This window comes from Crotalus tigris, unplaced genomic scaffold (genome assembly GCF_016545835.1).
Source record: "Crotalus tigris isolate CLP2741 ecotype Arizona unplaced genomic scaffold, ASM1654583v1 scf7180000017611.44802233496:7321179, whole genome shotgun sequence".
In the NCBI taxonomy this organism is placed as follows: Eukaryota; Metazoa; Chordata; class Lepidosauria; order Squamata; family Viperidae; genus Crotalus; species Crotalus tigris.
In genome coordinates, this window is record NW_024096511.1 from 1,063,556 (window position 1) to 1,084,946 (window position 21,391).

Below are 21,391 nucleotides of genomic sequence, written 5' to 3' on the forward strand. Positions count from 1 at the left end.
TTCATTGCCCAATTTCTTTTTTTTTCTTCTCCCTCTCCTCCTCTAGAGATGTCAAGAATTAAGAACATTGAATTTGGCTCTTCCCCATATTCTGTCAAAGGTGTTAAATTATTTCAGTAATTTAAGGCAGCAGAGGAATCTGTATGATTATCAGTGCATAGATAGCTTGTGTGGACCCAACACTGGCCAGCTGACAATATATATAAGGGATGCCGTAGCATGAGTTATCCCTTGAGGAATTCATTGATCTTGCAAAGCCAAAAAAGCAATCGAACACATGACGACTTAGGGCAGTGATGGCGAACCAACGGCATGGATGCCAGAGGTGGCACTCGGAGCCCTCTCTGTGGGCACACGCACCGTCTGCCCAGCCCCGCCTCCTCCCATGGTCCCCTCCTCACCAGCAGCCCTTCCGGAGGAGAGTCGCCCCTGGGCGCGGCCCACGCAAAGCAGCACAACCAAGGACATGGTAGCTGAGCAGCAGGGACAAGACTCTGCCTTTGCGCCCTTTTGCGTACAGATGCTGCTGTGGGGCATGGGCGGAGGGCGTGTCTGCCATGGTGCTGCTGGGCTGCCTGGGTGATCTGTGGCGGGCCGTGGAGGTGGTGGGTGGCCCAGTGGACAGGGCGGAGCAGGGATGGGGTGGTGGTGGGGTTTTGGGGCACTCGATCTCTAAAACGTTCGCCATCACTGACTTAGGGTAATGTGCATTTGATTCCTTAACTCTGAAATTTCAAAAAGCAACCTTTTTCAATATTCTTTTTCCTGCTTCTACATGATTCAATACATTATTCTAGACAGGTTTTAGATAAAAGACTTCCCGCATGCACAAACAAGTAAACTTTCTGCAAAAACTCTCTCAAGATAGCCAAATCGGTATGTCAGATGAATAGAATCCAAATGAAAAACTTCTGAAGATTACTAATTCATATTCCATTATCAAAACAACTTGTAGATTTTGTTTTCATACTGACACGACCAATTTTGGTTATTTGCTAAGCAGCTATATTAAAACAGGGCAACTTAATCTCCTACAAGCTACAGCTGACGAAGGAGAGGAGTATTTATGTTTTAGACTAGTGACATTACAGACATTTTGCCCTCTCTGACACACTATGGCATCTATTGGGAGTACATATACAATAAAGAAACCACCTAAACAAAGACACCTAATTTAGGGGGTACTTGAAGGCAAACTGTATCTTCCATCAGAGAGAAATGGGCAGAGAAGCTTCAGGAGAAATGGTCTCCAGGGATCACTTTGTTCTACCTTAAGATAGAGAAGATCCAATTTAACTATGCATTCACACAGCTTTTTAAGAAAATTCTTCAGTCTTAAGGAATTTTGTTCGCTGAAAGTTAAAACACAAAGCTGTATTTTAACTGCAGAGCAGGTAGTCCTCAACTTATGACAGTTTGTTTAATGACCACTCAAAGTTATAATGGCACTGAAAACAGTGACTTTCCATTCTTCACACTTATGATCATTGCAGCATGGTCACATGATTAAAATTCAGATGCTTGGCAACTGACTCATACTTATGAAGGTTGCAGAGTCATGTGATCACCTTTTCTGACTTCTGATTAGCAAAGTTAATGGGGAAGCCAGATTCACTTAACAATTGTGTTCCTAACTTCACAACTGCAGCGATTCACTTAACAACTGTGGCAAGCAAGGTCATAAAATGAGGCAAAACTCACGTAACAAATGTCTCACTTGACAACAGAAATTTTGAGCTCAGTTGGGATCATAAGTTGAGGACTACCTGTATTACATTTTTTAACATGCTTGCTTTGAAATAACTTATACCAGTGATGGTGAACCTTTTAGAGACTGAGTGCCCAAAAACCACCACCCCACCCCCGTCCCTGCTCCGCCCTGCCCACTGAGCCACCCACCACCTCCATGGCCCGCCACAGATCACCCAGGCAGCCCAGCAGCGCCATGGCGGCCACACCCTCCGCCCGTGCCCTGCAGCATCATCTGTGCGTGATGGGGCGCAAGGGCGGAGTCCCGTCCCCGCTGCCCTGTCCTTGGCTGCGCTGCTTCCCGTGGGCCGCACCTACGGGCAACTCTCCTCCAGGGGGGCTGCTGGTGAGGAGGGGGCCATGGGAAGAGGCAGGGCTGGGGCAATGGTGTGTGTGCCCACAGAGAGGGCTCTGCGTGCCATAGGTTTGCCACCACTGACTTATACAATACAAAAAGTTGTTACTGTAGTAACTTAAAAACCAGCTTGTATTAAATATAATTTTCAATTATTTCTGTTAGGATAACGTCTTTCTCTTGACGTTACCCAGTTATACAGTGTAAGTATATTTCCACTACCACTATCTTTACACTCTCATTTCAACCCCTCCTTGGGCCCCTTTGAATTCTTTCCTGTATAGTGTCATGACTACAAAGTGTGATGCGTAATGCTATTCATGTGCTGTAGGTTTTGCTACTGAAGTGGTTATCAGGAAGGAGCAAAAACCATTCAACTACATAAAATTCGACATAGGAACAACTCAAGTGTACAGCAAACACTGCAGGCCACACAATTAAGTTTGTTTAAGCCAACTTAATTAAATTTTCTGCAAATTACCTGGCTAGAGTGATGGCTACACAATGGATGTGCTATGGCAACAGTCCTCTTTAGAGACTCGAATACTAGAGAGCAAAAGAAATTTATAGTTTCCCAATAAGCTAATTTTCAAAGAGAAGCAAATGAAGGTCAACAGCCTCTTTTCATTTACCTATAAATGTTTTGTAGTATAGTTTGCTAATTCTCACAAGGAAGATAGTTTTGCTATTTATATACAACATCTATATAATACTATCCTAGTATTATATGGTGTTATACTATACTATATAGTATTCTACTATCCTAGGACCACAATTTTTGAATCTAGGTACCTCAAAAGGGCTACCTTATAGAATGTGTACAGAATCTGAATCCCATGACTTCAAAATGTATGACATTTGAGAAAGCTGTGGCTAATTCAGTACTACTGGTTGCTGCTGAAGTCACATTATCTTTTATTTTCAATGTTCTGCAACCATTTCCCAGGCAGTCTAGAATCCCTCACTCACTGCCCCATCCAGCAGCAAGGAATTGATTCATCATGTGGCTTTTAAAGAAGCAACAACTTTAAGGTTCATGAAGGAAAGCCCGGATATTTTTATTCCTTTTATGTGTCCCTTCTCTAGTACACAAATATCACATACAAATATCTGTATCTCCATTTTATTTGTTAGTTCATTTATATCCTGCCTTTATCATTTTTACAAATATTTCAAGGCAGCTAACATATCCAATACATCTTCGTCCTCCTATAACTGTCATAACAACTCTGTCCGGAGAATTGAACTTAGAGAGAGTGACTGACCCAAGATTTATTAGATAGCTTTCATGACTAAGGCAGTACTTGAAATTGTGGTCTCCTACATTCTAGCCTGGTGCCTTAACCACTAGACCAAACTGGCTCCCATCTTTGTTCAAAAACTCAATGCACATACATAGTGCTCCATCCTCCTATATTTCTTCACAACACTGTGAGGAAGGTTGGGCTGGCAATCACAAAGTGAGCTGCTATGGTTTCAGATGAGAGGCCAAATTGGATCTCTCTGGCTTCAGAGAAATACATTAGCTACTATAACAGATCTTGCCCATCCCTGTCTTTAGAATCCTGGCAAGGATTCTAAACTGTTTTGAGATGAGAATCTCTAAATACAACTTTGTGATTAAAAATATATTTTTTTTTGCCAAAATTATGCCAGGTGGAAAGAGAAGGGGGTCATCATGGTCAAGAATAACACCAAACATTGTTGGGATATAGCAAACAGGAGGAGAGATGGACATTAGAAAACAATGTACAATAATTTGATTTTTCTTTTTTGGAAGAAATATAATAACTATTATTACTTATAAGCTATTATTATGTAGAGTGCAGGTAGTGGTTGAGGGATCCATTAATAAATGGCAAATTGTGTGTTACTCATTATGTTTTCACATTGAAAGAAGCACACTTGATTTTTACATGCTTCACTAAGCATTTACTTATTAAGTTGATTTCCTTTAACATTTCTTAAACCAGAAAATGTATTTGATTGGAAAAATGAAAATTGTTAAAAGCTAAGAACATATTTAAATATTATGTGTTACTAAAAAAACACAGTATCAATATTGCAATTTTTGTAACTGTATTTCATAAAATGTAGAGCTGAAAAGAGTACAGAAAGGAAACAAAATGATCTGTTATCTGCAGAATACTTCCCCCCCCCCAAAAAAAGATATAATATTTAGAGCGTTTCTTTTCATCTATCTATATACTACTTCTGCTGTTTGTAGTCTTCAATTTGGCAAAATGGTGCATCACAGGGCAACAAATTTTTAATCAACATACCTCAAAAGGGCAAACTTAAAGAATGCATCCAAAATACAAGATTTATTATTCCATGGGATTGAAATTTGACAAAATTGTGGCTGCTTTAGTGCCATGACTGTCACATGATCGTCATTTCCAACACTGCCTGCCAGCTTTTCATAAGGAAAGTTACCCTAATGAGGAAACTGGCAAGAAGTTGGGAGTCACTCCCATTCTCACTGCTTTTTTGCCCAGCTTTGTTTCTCTGTTTAGGTAAGGAAATATCTTTGAAACAACCTAACGAGTCACGGGTTGTCTAGTCTATATACTGCTAAAACCCTCCTGTGTCTCTTTGCCTCTTTATAACCTTCAATTGGGAAAAAGGCACACTGTTGAATTTTTTGAATTTTTGAATCAAGTTACCTCAAATAGGCTGCATACAAGTGGTGTGAAAACCCTTGAAATTTCAATTACACAGGAGTTGCAAAGTTTGGATGCTTTCAAACATACATTCCTCTTGATTTAGTCTGGAAATGGAATCCCTTTACGTTGGGCCAATCAGTATTTGAACTGAGAAATTTTCTTGGGTACCAGCCTCCCTGTATTGCAGAATTGCACGAATGCATCCATGAAGCAACCTTTTATGTATTTGTAACCTTCGCTTTTTTGAGATCTCTCTACAACAATGGTTCTCAACCTTTTTAATGCCGTGACCCCCAACCCGTTGTAAGACAAGGACTACTCAACCAGTCGTAAGTCGAGGACTACTCAATTGGTGCAGCACCATTTTCAGAATGGGACTTTTGGCAGGCTCAGCAGGGCCTCTATTCAAGAGAGTCTATTCTATTGGCTTTCAAAAGCCAATAGAATAAAAGGGAGTAGCACAGCTAAGGAAAAGGGGAAAAAAAATGGCGGACTGCGTTGTTTGGCGACCCCCGTGAAATGGTCGTTCGACCCCAAATGGGGTCCCGACCCACAGGTTGAGAACCACTGCTCTACAACTAAATCCTTTCTCACTTTTAGTCACCTAGTTATAAATCAGAGCTCCATTTACTTGAGTCACAGAGACTTATTATGATAATATATAAATGGAAAAATCCCTATTGCAAATCATAGAATCTCAACGTATCTTTCTTGAAAATTTCCCTTATTTAAGAGCCCACCAGAGACCAATGTTTTCTTAGAAGGTGACCATCTAAGGTATAAAGTTATTTTAAATTATTATAGTAAAATTTAGCCTTTCAAGCTAATAGGATTGCAAAGCAAATTTTGGTATCAAATATCAAAAACATCAAAGCATTAAACATAAAGATTTATGCCTTTCATTGCTGATTTATGTGGCACCTACTAAAGTGGTACTTTCAGTGTCACAGGTTCAGCCTTAAAATGATAACAGAAAATACTTAGTATCTGGGAATCAAAATATAGCACATAGGGACCCATCCAAATTGTAACTGGAATGAACACAGGAATCATCAAGATATTTTTTCCACCACTGGAAAAAAAGATATCTATATACACAGTTTAAATTCTGTAATTATTATTAAGAGTGATTTATAATATTTATTTAGTAATATAACAGTACATTACTAATGAAGTAGTGTTTAAATATAACTTAGAGACTTATTGACAGCGAATAAACCCAACATAACCCAATGGGAATTCCTCTGTATGCAACACACACACATATATTGTTTTTAATCTTGCCATTTATTATTTTTATAAATAACTCAAGATGGCACATATATATTATATTCCTTTCTTCTCCTACAGGTAGTCCTCGACTTACGACACTTGAACCCAAAATTTATGTTGCTAAGTGAGACATTTGTTAAGTGAATTTGGCCCATTTTGCGACCTTTCTTGTCCCAGTTGTTAAGTGAATCACTGCAGTTGTTAAGTTAGTAACATGGTGGTTAAGTGAATCTGGCTTCCCTGTTGACTTTACTTGTCAGAAGGTTGCAAAAATTGATCACATGATGCTGGGACACTGCAACTGTCATTAATATGAACTAGTTGCTAAGTGTCCAAATTTTGATCATGTGACCATGGAGATGCTGCAGTGGTCAGAAGTGTGAAAAAACGTCATAACTTACTTTTTTCCCAGTGCTGTTGTAACTTCGAACGGTCACTAAACAAACTGTTGTAAGTTGAGGACTACCTATATTTTCTCCACACTAACGACCCTGTGAGGTGAGTTGGGCTGAGAGTGTGTGACAGGCCCAAAGTCACCCAGCCAATTTTTCATGCCCAAGGTGTGACTAGAACTCACAGTCTCCTGGTTTCTAATCTGAACCAGTAGGTTACTACTCCATTTGTGTCAGAAGTTCCTACCAAAGGGCTTCCAGGTTGAGAGGATTAGATCAAACTCTGCAATGATGACTCATACTCTAAAAATCTTTACCACAACAATTATGGACAGAGACAGCCTGCCTCAGTGCCTGCTTGTATGCGGTGCCAGGTTATGTGAGAAATAAATAAAATAAAAATAAAATGAAGTAATTCGTATAAAGTGTACTGGAAGAGAAAAACTGCAGATCTAACTGTATAAGCAGATACTTGGCATGCAGAACAGGAAAAAAAAAAAAGAAAGGTTGCTGGCAGTATCCTACCTCTTAACTAAAATCTCTCTGTTGATGCACTTAAGGGTTTGAATGAGAAAAGGTAAGTTCCAGGAGTTCAAATTGCTGTTTCATTAAACCAGTATCAGATTGAGATCCTTCTACAGATACAGCTGTATAATGCTGTCCTCTAGTTAATAAAATCTAAAGCAGGTGAAATCTATTTATTTACTTATTTATTTAAATAGCAAGAGTCTAGGTACACGAATGAGCTTGGAGGATGCACTACTAATAATTCAGAACTCCCATTTAACATTGGGTTAAATTTCCTATTTGGAATTGGGTATGTCTAGTTTAATGAAGAGAAAGACGAGGGGGGACATGATAGCAGTATTCCAATATCTCAGGGGCTGCCACAAAGAAGAGAGAGTCAAGCTATTCTCCAAGGTGCCTGAAGGCAGGACAAGAAACGGATGGAAACTAACCAAAGAGAGAAGCAGCCTAGAACTAAGGAGAAATTTCTTGACAGTTTGAATAATTAATCAGTGGAACAATCTATCTCCAGAAGTTGTGAGTGCTCCAACACTGAAAGTTTTGGACGACTGGACGACCATTTGTCTGAAATGGTATAGGGTTTACTGCCTGAGCAGGGGATTGGACTAGAAGACCTCCAAGATCCCTTTCAACTCTATTATTAATATTAATTGCCCAATCAGCCAGATGTTCAGACTGGATTTGGCATTTTTAGTCTGAACATCATCATCATAATCATAATCATCATCATCATCATTATTATACACATTTTGCTTTCCTTTTTTTAGTATAAGCATTACCAATAGAAGATCAATCCATAAATAAACTAAAATCAACAAAGGCAGCAAAGTAAAATTTCTGTGAGGCTTCTATTGCTACAAATTTCATTATGTTTCCAAGTACATTTCTAAAAAAAAAAAAAAACTACAAATATTAAATAGCCCGATTTTCTACAAAACTTTCTGTAGAATGGGTTGAATTGCATGATCTCATAAGACTCAGTTTACTTCATCCTATTATGCTAAGAAAAAGAATACCCATCTATTTGGGTTGTTTTCCTAATGAAATCTATTTGGGGGGGGGGAGGTTAAAATTATGTTTGAAATCTGAACTATAAATTGGACTAGGCCAGTGATGGAGAACCTTTTAGAGACCGAGTGCCCAAACTGCAACCCAAAACCCACTTATGCATCATTGGGTGCTGGGTGGGTATGGCCAATTGGGTGGGTGTGGCCCATTGAGTGGGCGTGGCTGAACTAAAAAATTTCAATCAATCAATTCCAACTTTGCAAGATTTTTTTTCCCTGCGAGAAGTTGAAATTGACTGATTGATTGAACCTTTTTTTTTTTTGCACACGCCGGCAGAGGCCTAAAGTGAAAAGGTTTTATAAAACCCAGCTGAAAGCCTAGGATTGGGGCGACGGTGCGCGTGCCCACAGAGAGGGCTCTGAGTGCCGCCTCTGGCACCCGTGCCATAGGTTCGCCACCACTGGACTAGGCCATGTCTAAAGCTTTGATTGGGTGGTCTCTGGATATCTACCAAGAACTTCCAGTAAGCTATAACTCAGAAAACGTCACTATCAAAATAGATATTCTCTGAGGCAGTTCATTCCATGGTATTTTTTTAATCTCATGATGCACTACTTTTCCAAGCAAGGTCTCGGCATCGGTCTTTAAAAGCAAAAATTGGAGACTTCTTATTGTAAAATCTTTTAAGGTTACATAAGTAATTTGGTTAGTTATGTTGATCATGCCTGTAATTTGATAAGTTGTCAAACTTATTTATTGAAATTCTTGTACACTGCTTTATTATTTCCTGTTTTTATGGTTACAATTTACTCTGAACTGTCCTTGCCTAAAGGAATACTTAAATTGATGGGGAATTTCTAGTTGTCATGATCCTGCATGACTGTTACGTAATATACCTACTTTTACTATAGCCTGTTAATGTAATATTTGGTTCAGATTATAAATAGAGAACTAAACTAAGGCCTATCCAGATAACAAAGCACTAACCAAGTCACCTTTAGAACAGGTTTCAACATAATTATAGGGCATTTGGATGGGAAAGTTATGAAGTAGGTTTATAAAATTTTCGAAGGTTGTTACATATCTTCTAAGAAAACATCTTGGCAGAATGGGGTGCCCTACAAATTAGAGGGTGCTTTATGATTATTTGGAACAAATAAATATTTCTCAAAAGAATTCTCTATTTTCCTAACTCTAACGATGAACATGCACTCCTAGAACATTTTCTGGATTTCAAAACATACATAAGTTATCTGCCATTACCATTATCTCCTTTTGAGCATTACATATTTTAAATAGGTATAAACATACATAACAAAATAAGAAGGGATAACATTGACTCCATCCCCTGCTCAATGCAGGAATACCAATTAAAGCATCCCAAACAGAAGGCTGACTGACTGCTGTTGGAACTCATCCAATAAAAAGAAGATCAACTGGCTCTACTGTCAAACTACTCTTACTATTACAAAATGCTCAGTTGCACTCTGTCTTCCAGAAACTTTACTCTATTCATTGTTCTGAACTCTGAATGACAGAGAACAAGTCTTGGCCTTCTTTCATGTGACATTATGTCAAATATTATATCTCAATTCAGTCTCCTAAGCTTCCAAAATCCTTAAAATATGATGTTCAGAACCAGACACAATACTTCAGATGGGGGTCTGATCAAAGCAGAAGAATGCGGAACTTTATAAGAAGTAGTTTTTAAAAAATAAAAAAACACTTCTACTTAAGTAATGTTTTTAACGAAAATGAACAATCTAATAAAAACATTCTGAAATGCAGAGGGGAGACTAATATATATATATGTTTTCTGAGATTTTCGCGGGTGTTTGTATGTAGGTCTTTGGTTATTCGGGGTTTCTCCCGCGTAAAATTGGAAGTGTTTTGGCGATGTTTCGACGAAGTCCCATTCGTCATCTTCAGGCTGGTGTTTTCAGCTTCGTGCTTCGAGGAGCAATGTGTGGTCTTAGCTGTTATATAATATATATATATATAATTCTATCCAGAGAAAAAAATCAGGTCTGTTTTGTTTTTTAAAAAGCTTACAGAGATATCTAATTAGTTGATTTTATTAATGCTGGAACACAAAGCTTATCTTCCAAAAACCAGAAGAAACAGATCAAGGTTCATAAAACAGTTTAACAATAACAAATGGCATAATGTTATAATAAAAACTATTCCATTTGTGAAAAATAATCTTACTGATTCCAAAATCCTGATTAGAAAAACAGTTATAAAGAGCATTTGTCATGGCAGATGGCCAATATTATCCTCTCACTCTTTATTATTTAAATAGAACAATACACACATTTTTTTAATTAGCAATTTTGCAAGTATAATGCTAAGTACAATAATAACATTACGCCTATAGCATAATAAATATAATTCTCTTCCTAGGCTTCATTTGAAGGCAGTTTAAATAGCAAACATATGTCCACACAACTGTGTGATCTTCAGATGGATTGAATTATAGTTCCTATTACTTCTAATAGCCATGATCAATGATCATACTGACTGAATATGAGAAAAAATCCGGTTTATATAATTTGAGTGCCAGGTTAAAAGATGGTGAGTTTATGTTTAGAATACACTTACGGGAGTGTAAGGAGACTAATATGGAATCTTAAGAGCATATTTTAGCACTTGCATTATATTGTTGCTGTTGGAAAAGCAAGATTGTTTCTAAAATTACTGCTTTGGTGAATAAGGGTATCCTCTTTTACTGTTTGTTCTCTATGTCTCCAGCTTATCTGGACTTTGTTGCAAGTGAAACATCAAGCTATTGACACTAACAATTTTTATTTTCTAAGGATAAGCATTTGTTGCTTATCTTTCTTGTAAATAAAGGTGCTTAGCCTTGATATTTTGCTTTATAAACTGTCCAACTTTTTTTTTTCAATTAAAAAGATTTCTTAATTGTTCAATGATAGAAGAAGCTTGGCAAAAAAAGTGTCTGCAGTGACTTTGGCATCCACAGGTATCAGATTACCTAATTAAGAATGCCTCTGCAAACATATTTTTTTGTTATAGAAAGCTAGAAATTGGACTACACCAGTGGTTCTCAACCTTTTTAATGCCGCGACCCCCAACCAGTCGTAAGTTGAGGACTACCCAACCGGTCATAAGTCGAGGACTATCCAACCGGTCGTAAGTCGAGGACTTTCCCTGCCCGGGAGCGCCACACATGCATGGTGCCGCCCCCTGCGCCGGCCGAGGCATAGCTGGCAAGCGGCAGAGATGGCGCAGGCCGACCACCGGCTGGGCCAACAGCTGGCCCAGCCCAAGGGAGGTAAGGCACCCGCCGGGCCCTACGTGTGCCAGCAACCCTCCCTGCGCCCGCCTGCCTCCCACCTTCCACCCCTGGCCCTCTTTTACTTACATTTTTAGTAGTTGCTCAGCAGGGAGGGGTGGAAACTTCCAGACAGCTCGCCTTCGCTGCAGACAACTTGCAGCACCGTTTGCAGAATGGGACTTTTGGCGGGCTCAGCAGGGCAGACAGCCTGGACAATTCCTATTGGCTTTTGAAAGCCAATGGAATTAGACTCTATTCAAGAGAGTCTATTTTATTGGCTTTCAAAAGCCAATAGAATAAAAGGGAGTAACACAGCTAAGGAAAAGGGGGAAAAATGGCGGACTGCATTGTTTGGCGACCCCCGTGAAATGGTCGTTTGACCCCAAATGGGGTCCCGACCTACAGGTTGAGAACCACTGGAGTACACTATAGCCTTTATTCAAAAATCCAAGTAGTTTTTGTGTGAATTGTAAGTATCAAATCACTGACTTACCATACTTGTCAGTTATAAGCCTCCAGTCTAGAAAAGCACTGTTCATTAGTAATATGAGAACAGATTCAGCCCACCCACTACATATTCTCTGTACGCTCACTGACTTCAAACAATATTTATATTACCACATTCCCTTTAAAGTTCTATCATCTGCATATGACATGTGTCTTAGAAGATAGAAATTCAAGAATATTACATATATATGCAAATATTAATAATGAAAATTACAAAATCTTTGTTACAGAGAAAAAATATTGAGCTGATTAAGAGATGAAAAGCAGTAACATTTTCTCAGTCACATTGCCAGTATTAGAACTGGAAGAAAAGGCTCTCTTTTTTTTTAAAAAAAAAAAACAAGCACTAGAATTATTTTTTTTATATACAAATAAGGAAGAAATCATCTTTTTCTTATCTCTATTTAACAGACAGAATCAAACTGTTTCTTACAAAAACTTTTCAAGGCCACAGATGCAGAATGTAGCACCTTCCCCTGGAAATTCTGTTTTCATAAACTATTAGTAAAAATTAGGGTATGCTTCATAAAAAAAGTGCATGGCAGATTATGTGAATTTAATCAAAAATAATTACTGTACCTCACAGTGAAATCATAGGAACAAGAAACCAATATAGTGGGATGAAACGGTGAAAACTGCAAAAAAGAGAGAGCGACAGAGAGAGAGAAACACAAAATAAGTCTCAATACATATTTGTGGGGGTGGAGGATAGGGAGAGAAAAGTATTTAGAAAGAAAAATTATCCTGTAAAATAGCAGTATTAGGGAACCAAATCAAAATATTGTTTTCTATAAAAATCAACATAAAGCTGCTTTGGTGTAGCATTCATAATCCCTGCCATATATTAAAATTTCAACTTAATATAAAATATCTTACAGGTTGATCACCTAAGGAGGTTATGGTACATGTCTCTAAGACTGACCATAAATTCTCAAATCACAAAAAAATGCAGTTAGAAAACCCAAACTATCCAAATGTTTAAAACACTTTTAAAACATATCGCAGCAGTAATATATACCTCTGAAAATCTGTCTCATTTCACGAAATACTTATGAGAGATTATATCTTTTATTGTTAGCACCAAGGCAGGAATTCTTTTTAATTACCAAAATATAACTTAATCTGGATTCAACTTAACTTAATCAATTGGATTCAAGGATGAAAACTGGCAACAGAAGTTCTTATAATTTCACCCAGTACAAAGAGTAGATCATTAATCATAGCCCTTGGCATGAACTGGAAAGTTGAACAAGAGTTGCAGCAAAGATGGAGAGCAAGAGCCAAACTCTGCTAGCCCTCATAGCTGATTCCAGCAAAATTCACTTTAAGCCAATCTTTTTCAAGCACATTCATAAAAAAGAGCAATTTTCCTCAGAAAGATTTATAGTACTAAACATGTCTTATTTTTTTCCCCTTAAATGCTGAAATAGCAAGAATGCCTAACAGAAATCTGAAATAAGTTCCACGTTTCAAATTCTGAATACTTTCTGAACGTTTGCAAGTCTGATTTACAATTGAAACGGCCGTTGAAATAGAACGTTTCACATTCTATATGGTTTTAAATCAAGATAGTTTGCACAGCCTTCACTACCAATTAATTGTCTAGATTAGGAGAGGGGTAGGATGTACAATATTTTCACACTTTACAGTTTATTTTAGCTTAGGTAATCTGGATCTAAAGTCCAAAGTCTACAATGGTCAACCTGAAACGTAGCTTTACTCTGAAGGAGCAATTTTCAAGCAACTTACTAATTTGCTTTCAAAGCAATACTTAACTAGCTTGCTAACAAGGGTACAGGTAGTCCTTGTATTACAACCATTTATTTAGTGACCATTCAAAGTGACAATGGCACTGAAAAAAGTGACCTATGATTTTTTTTTCATACTGATGACTATTGCAGCCTCCCCCTAGTCATGTGATCAAAATTCAGGTGCTTGGCAACTGGCATGTATTTAGGACGGTTGCAGTGTCCTGCATGGGTCATGTGATTACCATTTGCGACCTTCTGACAAGCAAAGTGATTGGGGAAGCCAGATTCACTTAACAACTGTGTTAGTAACTTAACACTGTATTTAATTGATTCACTTAACAATTGGGGAAAGAAAGGTCGTAAGATTCACTCAACTGTGGTCATACGTCAAGGACTACCTGTACTTACTCAAGTAGTTTACTGATATTAAGTTATATTATGACATGACTATTCCATTGTCAATAGGAGCAAATTTGGTATAGTGATTAATGCAGTGTTTCTCAACCCTGACAATTTTAAGGCATGTGGACTTCAGCTCCCAGAATTCCACAGCCAGCATTGCTGGCTGTGGAATTCTGGGAGTTGAAGTCCACATGCCTTAAAATTGTCAAGGTTGAGAAACACTGGATTAAGGCTAGAAACCTGGAGCCTTAATCTGAGTTCTATTTCTCCCTTAGGCTTGAAGCCAACTAAGTGACCTTGGGCAACTCTCTCTCAGCCCTAGGAAGCAGGCAATAGGAAAGCATTTCCAAAAACACTTGCCAAGAAAACTCCAGGCAGTCACCAGGAGTTAACCTTGATTTAAAGGCAATAAATACAACAAAAATTCGTTGTCTACTAATAAAGTTAACCAGTTAAAGATGAACAAGGACTTGTTCTTGACTATTTTACTGCCATCCTCATCTTAGTATACTAATGGTTTCTTAAAACTTACCCTGCTGCTCAGCTTTTACCCAATTTTAATTTTTATTAGCGCTGATATTATTATTATTATTATTTTGTATTTATCTCATTCTTTATTGACATTATCATTTTGTATGCTTCCTTAGAATCCAATCCGGTGAAGGATGGGTCTATAAATACTTTATAATGTAAAAAAATCAAATGAGCTATTTAAATATTGTGTCTCCATGCCATCACAAGTCCCTTGTGGAATGTAACTCAGTGCCAAAGAAAGATCTGCCAGACAACAGAAGGAGGAGACAGGGCCTGCTGAATGAGGAACACAAATATGGAGCTCATCAAATGCTCTGCTGGGTTTTGTGGACTGCCTGTTTCCCTAGCCATTTGGAAATGTAATAATTAGAAAAATACTAAAACTTACTTTCACTCTTCTTATTGCATATGTATGCCCAAGCAGACTGAATATGGGTTGCCGGATATTTCTCAGATCCCAGCCTTTCAAACTGCAGTCAACAGCACCTGTTACAAGCAAGTTCTGATAAAAAAAAAATGCACAAAAAGAGTTTTATTCTAAGAATACCAACAACTCTCAAGTTGTAAACCTAAACAACGATGGCTAATAGAAATTTCAATATGAGGAAAAACTTTGGAATGCCAGAGATACAAAACTAAATTAACAAGCCTATTTCAGTTCATTCCATTAAAAACGGGAATTTCAGAGTGACTTTGGATCAGCTACTATCTGATAGCTCAGCTTATTTCAAAGTTACTACACTGAGGTTAAATTGAAGGAAGATCCCAACAATATAAAGGTAGCTATAAAGCTGTTGATATTATTAAAACCAATAGTAAATGGAGAATAAGCATAACCTGAATTATCTATAAGCAAACGAAAACAATCCTAAATCCTAAAATAATAAAAGCAACTGTTTAAAAATGCACTATTTCCACTTACTGTACCTGATCATATTTGCACCAATCACAACTTAAAATCTCAGCTTGGTGAGCAGGAATTATCACTGGGAATCCTGGTGATTTCGCATCCCAAATTCTTAGAGTTTGGTCACCTGAAACAGACACAGTAACAAATGAAACTTTACATAATAGTTTACCACTTTATAAATTGTTTAGAAAGCATGGACAGATAATCAACAGATTTGTTTACAAAGACCGTTTAGTTCATCAAACTGATCCTTTCATGAATGAGAAAGCACTGAACTCTAAGGGAAGACGTTTAACATGTACACTTTAAAGAGGAAGAAGTGCTATTCACCATATGAGGAAACTGGTGCTATTTCTAATTATTTTTGTTGAAATTTTTAAGAGATTTTGATTGTGATTATGAATCACTATATAGCTGTACATATTATGCTAGAAAAGATCATTATATCAGGTACATAAGATATAATTTTGTGGAAAATACGCTATGAACAACGAAAGTGAAATAAATCATAAAATGAGTAAAACCATGCCAAAGAAATTCATGCATGGCTAGTTATCAAATTTTCAAGATTGATTTCGTACTTTCAAGGCCAGGAATCAGATTCCTCAAGAAATATAATCTCTATTTATAGGTTATTAAGTTTCATAATTTCAGGGTGCTTCTGGACTCATGGCTCCTTGTTTGTCAAGAAACTGTGAAAAACAAAGTGACTGAAAAGATGTCTAAAGCAATAGTGGCAAAAAGAGGACACAGCTAAACAATTGTAAGAGCTTAAATAGTCCCAATAAGCACAGCAAATCAGCAATTATGCTCTACATTTATTGCATCTTTAATTTGTATATGGTGTCCCTGTTCACATTTACCCACAGCCTTTCAGGTAGGGATAGCAGACCAAAGTCCTGCAAGTACAAAAAATGAATTTGAGGGTTTCCTGTCAGATGAATTAAATCATGTCTGCCCTAAATTGGGTACCAATTGATCATAGCATCAGGCACCATTTTGTGGCATAAATTTGGATACTTTTGAACACTTAGAAGTATCCTCGGAAATGGATACTTGAATTCTGCTACCTGCAGGTTTTATCCATGCCTTCCCTTTCCCTTCAGTCAAATAGATGGGGTGTGAACAGCTGGATCCATGAGGTATTAACATTTTTTGGGGGGAAGGATTAATGCTGCCAGCTTTGAAAGGAGCAATGATCTATAGCAGGGGTCCTCAACCTTGGCAACTTTAAGACTTGTGGACTTCAACTCCCAGAATTCCTTAAGCAGCTTGAGGACCCCTGATCTACAGTTCTTTAAGATGTGATCACTAGATCTGGTTCAGTTTGATGACTTTTTCACTGTTTCCAATCATTCCATTCTGGGCATCTCATTCCAAGTACCTTGGTAGCATCACAGACTAGAAGGATTTCCACCATCAAAAACTGAACATGAATAACTCTGCCAACTTTTCATCCCCTCTTCTATTTTCAGAATTGCCAGTTATGGGCATCTTGAAACTAGGAAGGAATCTAAATCTGAGGGACTTTTATTCCAGCTCTTTATATAGCCACTTAAATTTGTAACTTTCATTTAATGAGCACTTAATAGAACCTGCTGGTTCACAGCTGAGATGGCAAAGCAGCTGATTTGTACACTGATCAGCTTCCATCTGGAATAATGCAGCAGCCTGCTGGCTGGATTACTCAATTCCACTCTCTGCCTTCTTATCTAGTTTGTTCTCTATGTTGCTGTTTCAGTTCTTCCAGATGTCTGCCAGACTATCTTTACTTCTCCTTTGTTCCCATCCCTACATGCTTGTGAAAAATAACTTGTTAATTTTAACTCACCAGCCCTTACACAAAGGAACAAAAAAATAAGCTTATTTTGAAAATAAGCTTGTATCTCATGTCTGTGTTGAGAGTTGACAATTACTTCTCTGTACCTAATTAGTTACCGTGTGGCTGACAGCTTTTTCATCTAGTATTCTTTGGAACCACGCTCCACTGATATTATGCTTAGATTATAATGTATTAAAAATGCAAAAGCTACTTATCTTTATGGGGATTTAAAGCTGGTTTAATTATCAACTCCTCATTAATTCTTATAACCAATGATGGTTTTACTGAAGCTGTACATTTTAAACCATTAAGTCAAATTGCAATGTACAAATTTATTAATATTGTATTTTATCATTCTGTACTGAACCTAATAACAAGCTAATGAAAACTGAAGCAACCATTGCTACTACAATACTGAAGTATTTAAAAACAAAATTAGTACTTTAGTAGAGTGTTTGAAAAATGTGGTTTTGGAGACCTGGGTGAAGGAACACTGGAGAGCAAATTGCTAATTATGGCGAAGAAGTATTCTTTTTCCAATATATTATTAATGCAGCGTGGGATTAAACATCAATTAAGGGAATAGATATACTGAACATATTTTAGGAACTCCAACTGGGAAAAAAAGATTTTGTTTTGGATTTGCTTGTTGAACAAAGTCATATGCATCAGAACCTCTACCAGTGTTTAGAGAAAATGTCCTGGCAGGATGCTGTATACAGTATTAGGTTAACAAGAGTTGGAAGGGATCTTGGAGGTCTTCTGCTCAAGCAGAAGACATGATAATGCTGACCAAAACAGCATTTCATTAGGAGGCAAAACCAAGTAGAAGATCTCATTTATTATATATTGATCTGACCACTGTATAAAAATCACAGAAAAAGATGGCGATTCTTTTGTTATCAGGAAGCCTAGAAAATTCTAATGACATTGTTTTCATATGAATGATGTTGATATGGCATTGTTTGCATTGGCAGCTAAAAAAAACAAAAGGAAAGGCTAGATATAGTAGCGTGGTTATAAATTTATACTGATTGATAACTTAAGCATTTCTTGTTCTATGAAATTTCTGGGCAACAATTGATTCTATTTGCGATTTTGACCTTTTCTCTGTACATTGATTTTTTTATTGTCCCAATTTGAGGGAAACAGAGAGGATGCCCCATCAAATCAGCTCTAGCATATCAGTTAGCTAACAAAATAGCTAATAATATCTGCCATTAAAAATATGCTTGGAACTAGTTGGAGTATGTAGGTCAGGGGTGGGCAATTAATTTTTCCAAGGGGCCACATGAGAAACTGGGACTATTGTGGAGGACTGAATCAACGTATCCTGATTTGATGCCCTCAAATTCCATCAACTCATCTTCTCAGCTGCTTCAGGTGAGGGCGAGTGTTGTGCAGGGGCAGAAAAGTGCTTTCTCTTCTCACTTCCATGGCTGCCAACCAAATGAAACAGCGCAACTTGGCTTCTTCTCCTGCAACCTGTGGTGTTCGTATTTACATTCAATTTCTAATTTCTGATTGGCCTCATGCGGGCTATATAGGGACAGCCAAAGGGGTGGATGTGGCCTGAGGCTGTAAAATGCTCAGGTTTGATATAGGCCTAAGTATTTGAAATATATACAATTATGTAGCTCTGTTCTTTTATGCTCAGGAAATAACAATAGCAATAGCACTTAGACTTATATACTGCTTCACAGCACTTTACAGCCTTCTCTAAGCAGTTTACAGAGTCAGCATATTGCCCCCAAAAATCTGGGTCCTCTACCAATCTCGGAAGGATGGAAGGCTGAGTCAATCTTGAGTTCCATCAGGATCGAAGTTCTGGAGTGAGCAGTGAGTTAGCTTGCATTTTAACCACTGCACCACCACATAGATAATAAACTATCATATACTGTATGATGTATTGAAATCTCATTCCATAGTGACTGAGAAATCTAATGATAGAGGTAGTCCTTGACTTATGACCACAATTGAGCCCAACATTTCTGTTGCTAAGTGAGACATTTGTTAAGTGAGTTTTACCCCATTTTATGACTTTTCTTGCCATGGTTGTTAAATAAATCACAGCAGTTGTTAAGTTAGTGACACAGTTATTAAGTGAATCTGGCTTCTCCATTGACTTTGTTCATCAGAAACTTGCAAAAGGGGATCACAGAACTCCAGAACACTGCAACCATCATAAATATGAGTTGCCAAATGTCTGAATTTTGACCACATGACCATGAAGATGCCACAATGGTTATAAGTGTGAAAAATGATCGTAAGTCACTTTTTTCAGTGCCACTGTAACTTCAAACGGTCACTATACAAACTGTTGTAAACGGAGGTCTCGCTGAACAAGTCTATAGAGGATCAGATGTGCATTTATTTGTTCATTTAGCATAACGATCATAATTTAATCATAATACAATTCAAAGTGTATTATGTATTGGTGAAATCAGGGATAGAAGATGTGTATCCACTAGCCAAACCTTTTATAACCTCTAATCTTTGGAAATAGTTTGAGAGTTAGATCAAGAATTAAATAATATTTAAAGTACTTAAGCCTTAGCAGAACTCTAATCTTTAATAGATTAAGCCAGAATCCAATATTCAAGTTTCTAATTATGTAAAAATATACCAATGAAAATTAGTTTGTTAAAAATAATTATTAAGAAAAACCAGAAGGAACTTTTTTAATGAAAAAAAAACGATCATTGAGCTTTGATCGAATAGAGTAAGAACCTATCTCCTAATTCTTAGCATGTAGGCACATCCAACCACTTGAATCTCTGTCTCATATTACTTAACCTCAGGTTCCTATATAAAAAAAATACTCCACAGATCTGAAATCCATCCATACTTAATTGTAATCATAAAGCCAAGCAAACGTTTATCAAATTAAATTTGCTACTGCAGTTATCCAGTTATTTGTATCAGTTTTCAATCATTTCTAATATTTGAGGATGCTAGCACATATATTGTCATAAATGGAAATGAGACCAGTTTTAAATCAACATGTCAGTGCATCTGGCTATCATAACTGCAGTACCGACATAATGTTAACTTTCCCAATAAGCTGGCAAAGTCAATATGCTCCAACCTAAGCAATTTTTTTTGTCAACACTGCATGTCTTGGCCCATTAGGTATATTAAAAATGTCTAATCTTTCTTGGATTTAATAGTCCATTTAAATAAAAACAGAAGATCATTTTCTACTCATATTTAATTGCCAATGGTGAAAAATCAACACTCTTTATCACTAGCATTTTCAAAAGAAGCTATACTTGTCCTAAAATAACACCATACTTCACTGTGTCCCAATTAAAATTGTTGCAGTATAGAAGAAACATATTTGCAAAAGTATAAGAGATTTTTTTCTCCTAACAATTTAAAGTCTTCAGTTTGCTTCTGAGACAGCCAATATCTTACATTATCTGCAGCTCCAGATACCATAACTGTTAATTACTTTCCTACATTGCACTGTGGTCATTAACACTGCTGCCAAACTCTTAAACATAAAATGTTAAGTACTGAACATGGAAAAAGAATTTAATTTACTCAAGAGCTAAATAGCTTGTAACTTCTTCTTCTGTTTATACTTTCATATGCAAATTCAAAGACCAGGTTCCACAGCAGTAGTGGGAAATCTCTAGAAAAATCATATCACTTTTAATATTGTTGAATAAAAAAGAGTGATGTTGATTAAATCCTCTGAAGATATAAGACAATTTTTTTTTTATGTAAGGATATGCTAGAACCAACCCCGCCTGAATTTACTCTAATATACATGAATGGAGACAACATTTAAATTTCTAGCAGGAAAGTTAGTTAGCAGTTAGGTCAAGTTTCACAGGTTTTTGCAAACAGTGGATCTTCTCAAGATGCCAGAGAGATGCCAGAATATTTCTTACAGTAAGCATTTACTGTGTGTATCACTTCATACAGATAACTGCAAGATATTTTAAATACAGTATTTTTATTTTATAAAGCAATGCTTTTACACCAAACTGGGAAAACCAATGGCAAAAGGTGAGCTCTCCAAATGATTGATAAAGCATCATCTGAACAATGCTGATTATGCCTTGTTCTCTATGAATCACGGATACATTTTAATCTTCTTTACACAATATTCAATTTCATTGTGCAGGTAGAGAACAGAAAGCTACTTTGTGTACAAATTAAACACTTTAAGCTATCAGGCAGTCTTGT

General features: G+C 37.1%; 1 protein-coding gene across 1 annotated transcript in view; it reads right to left on the bottom strand.

The window, feature by feature from the left end:
* PEX7 (peroxisomal biogenesis factor 7) overlaps positions 1-21,391 on the bottom strand; it is a 51,417-nt gene that overhangs the window by 10,823 nt on the left and 19,203 nt on the right. Inside the window, exons 6-8 of the mRNA XM_039323277.1 lie at positions 15,390-15,496; positions 14,851-14,964; positions 12,355-12,410 (exon numbers count right to left, since the gene is read on the bottom strand). Coding sequence (XP_039179211.1) covers positions 12,355-12,410; positions 14,851-14,964; positions 15,390-15,496 — 277 coding nt within the window. The remainder of the gene's footprint in view (positions 1-12,354; positions 12,411-14,850; positions 14,965-15,389; positions 15,497-21,391) is intronic.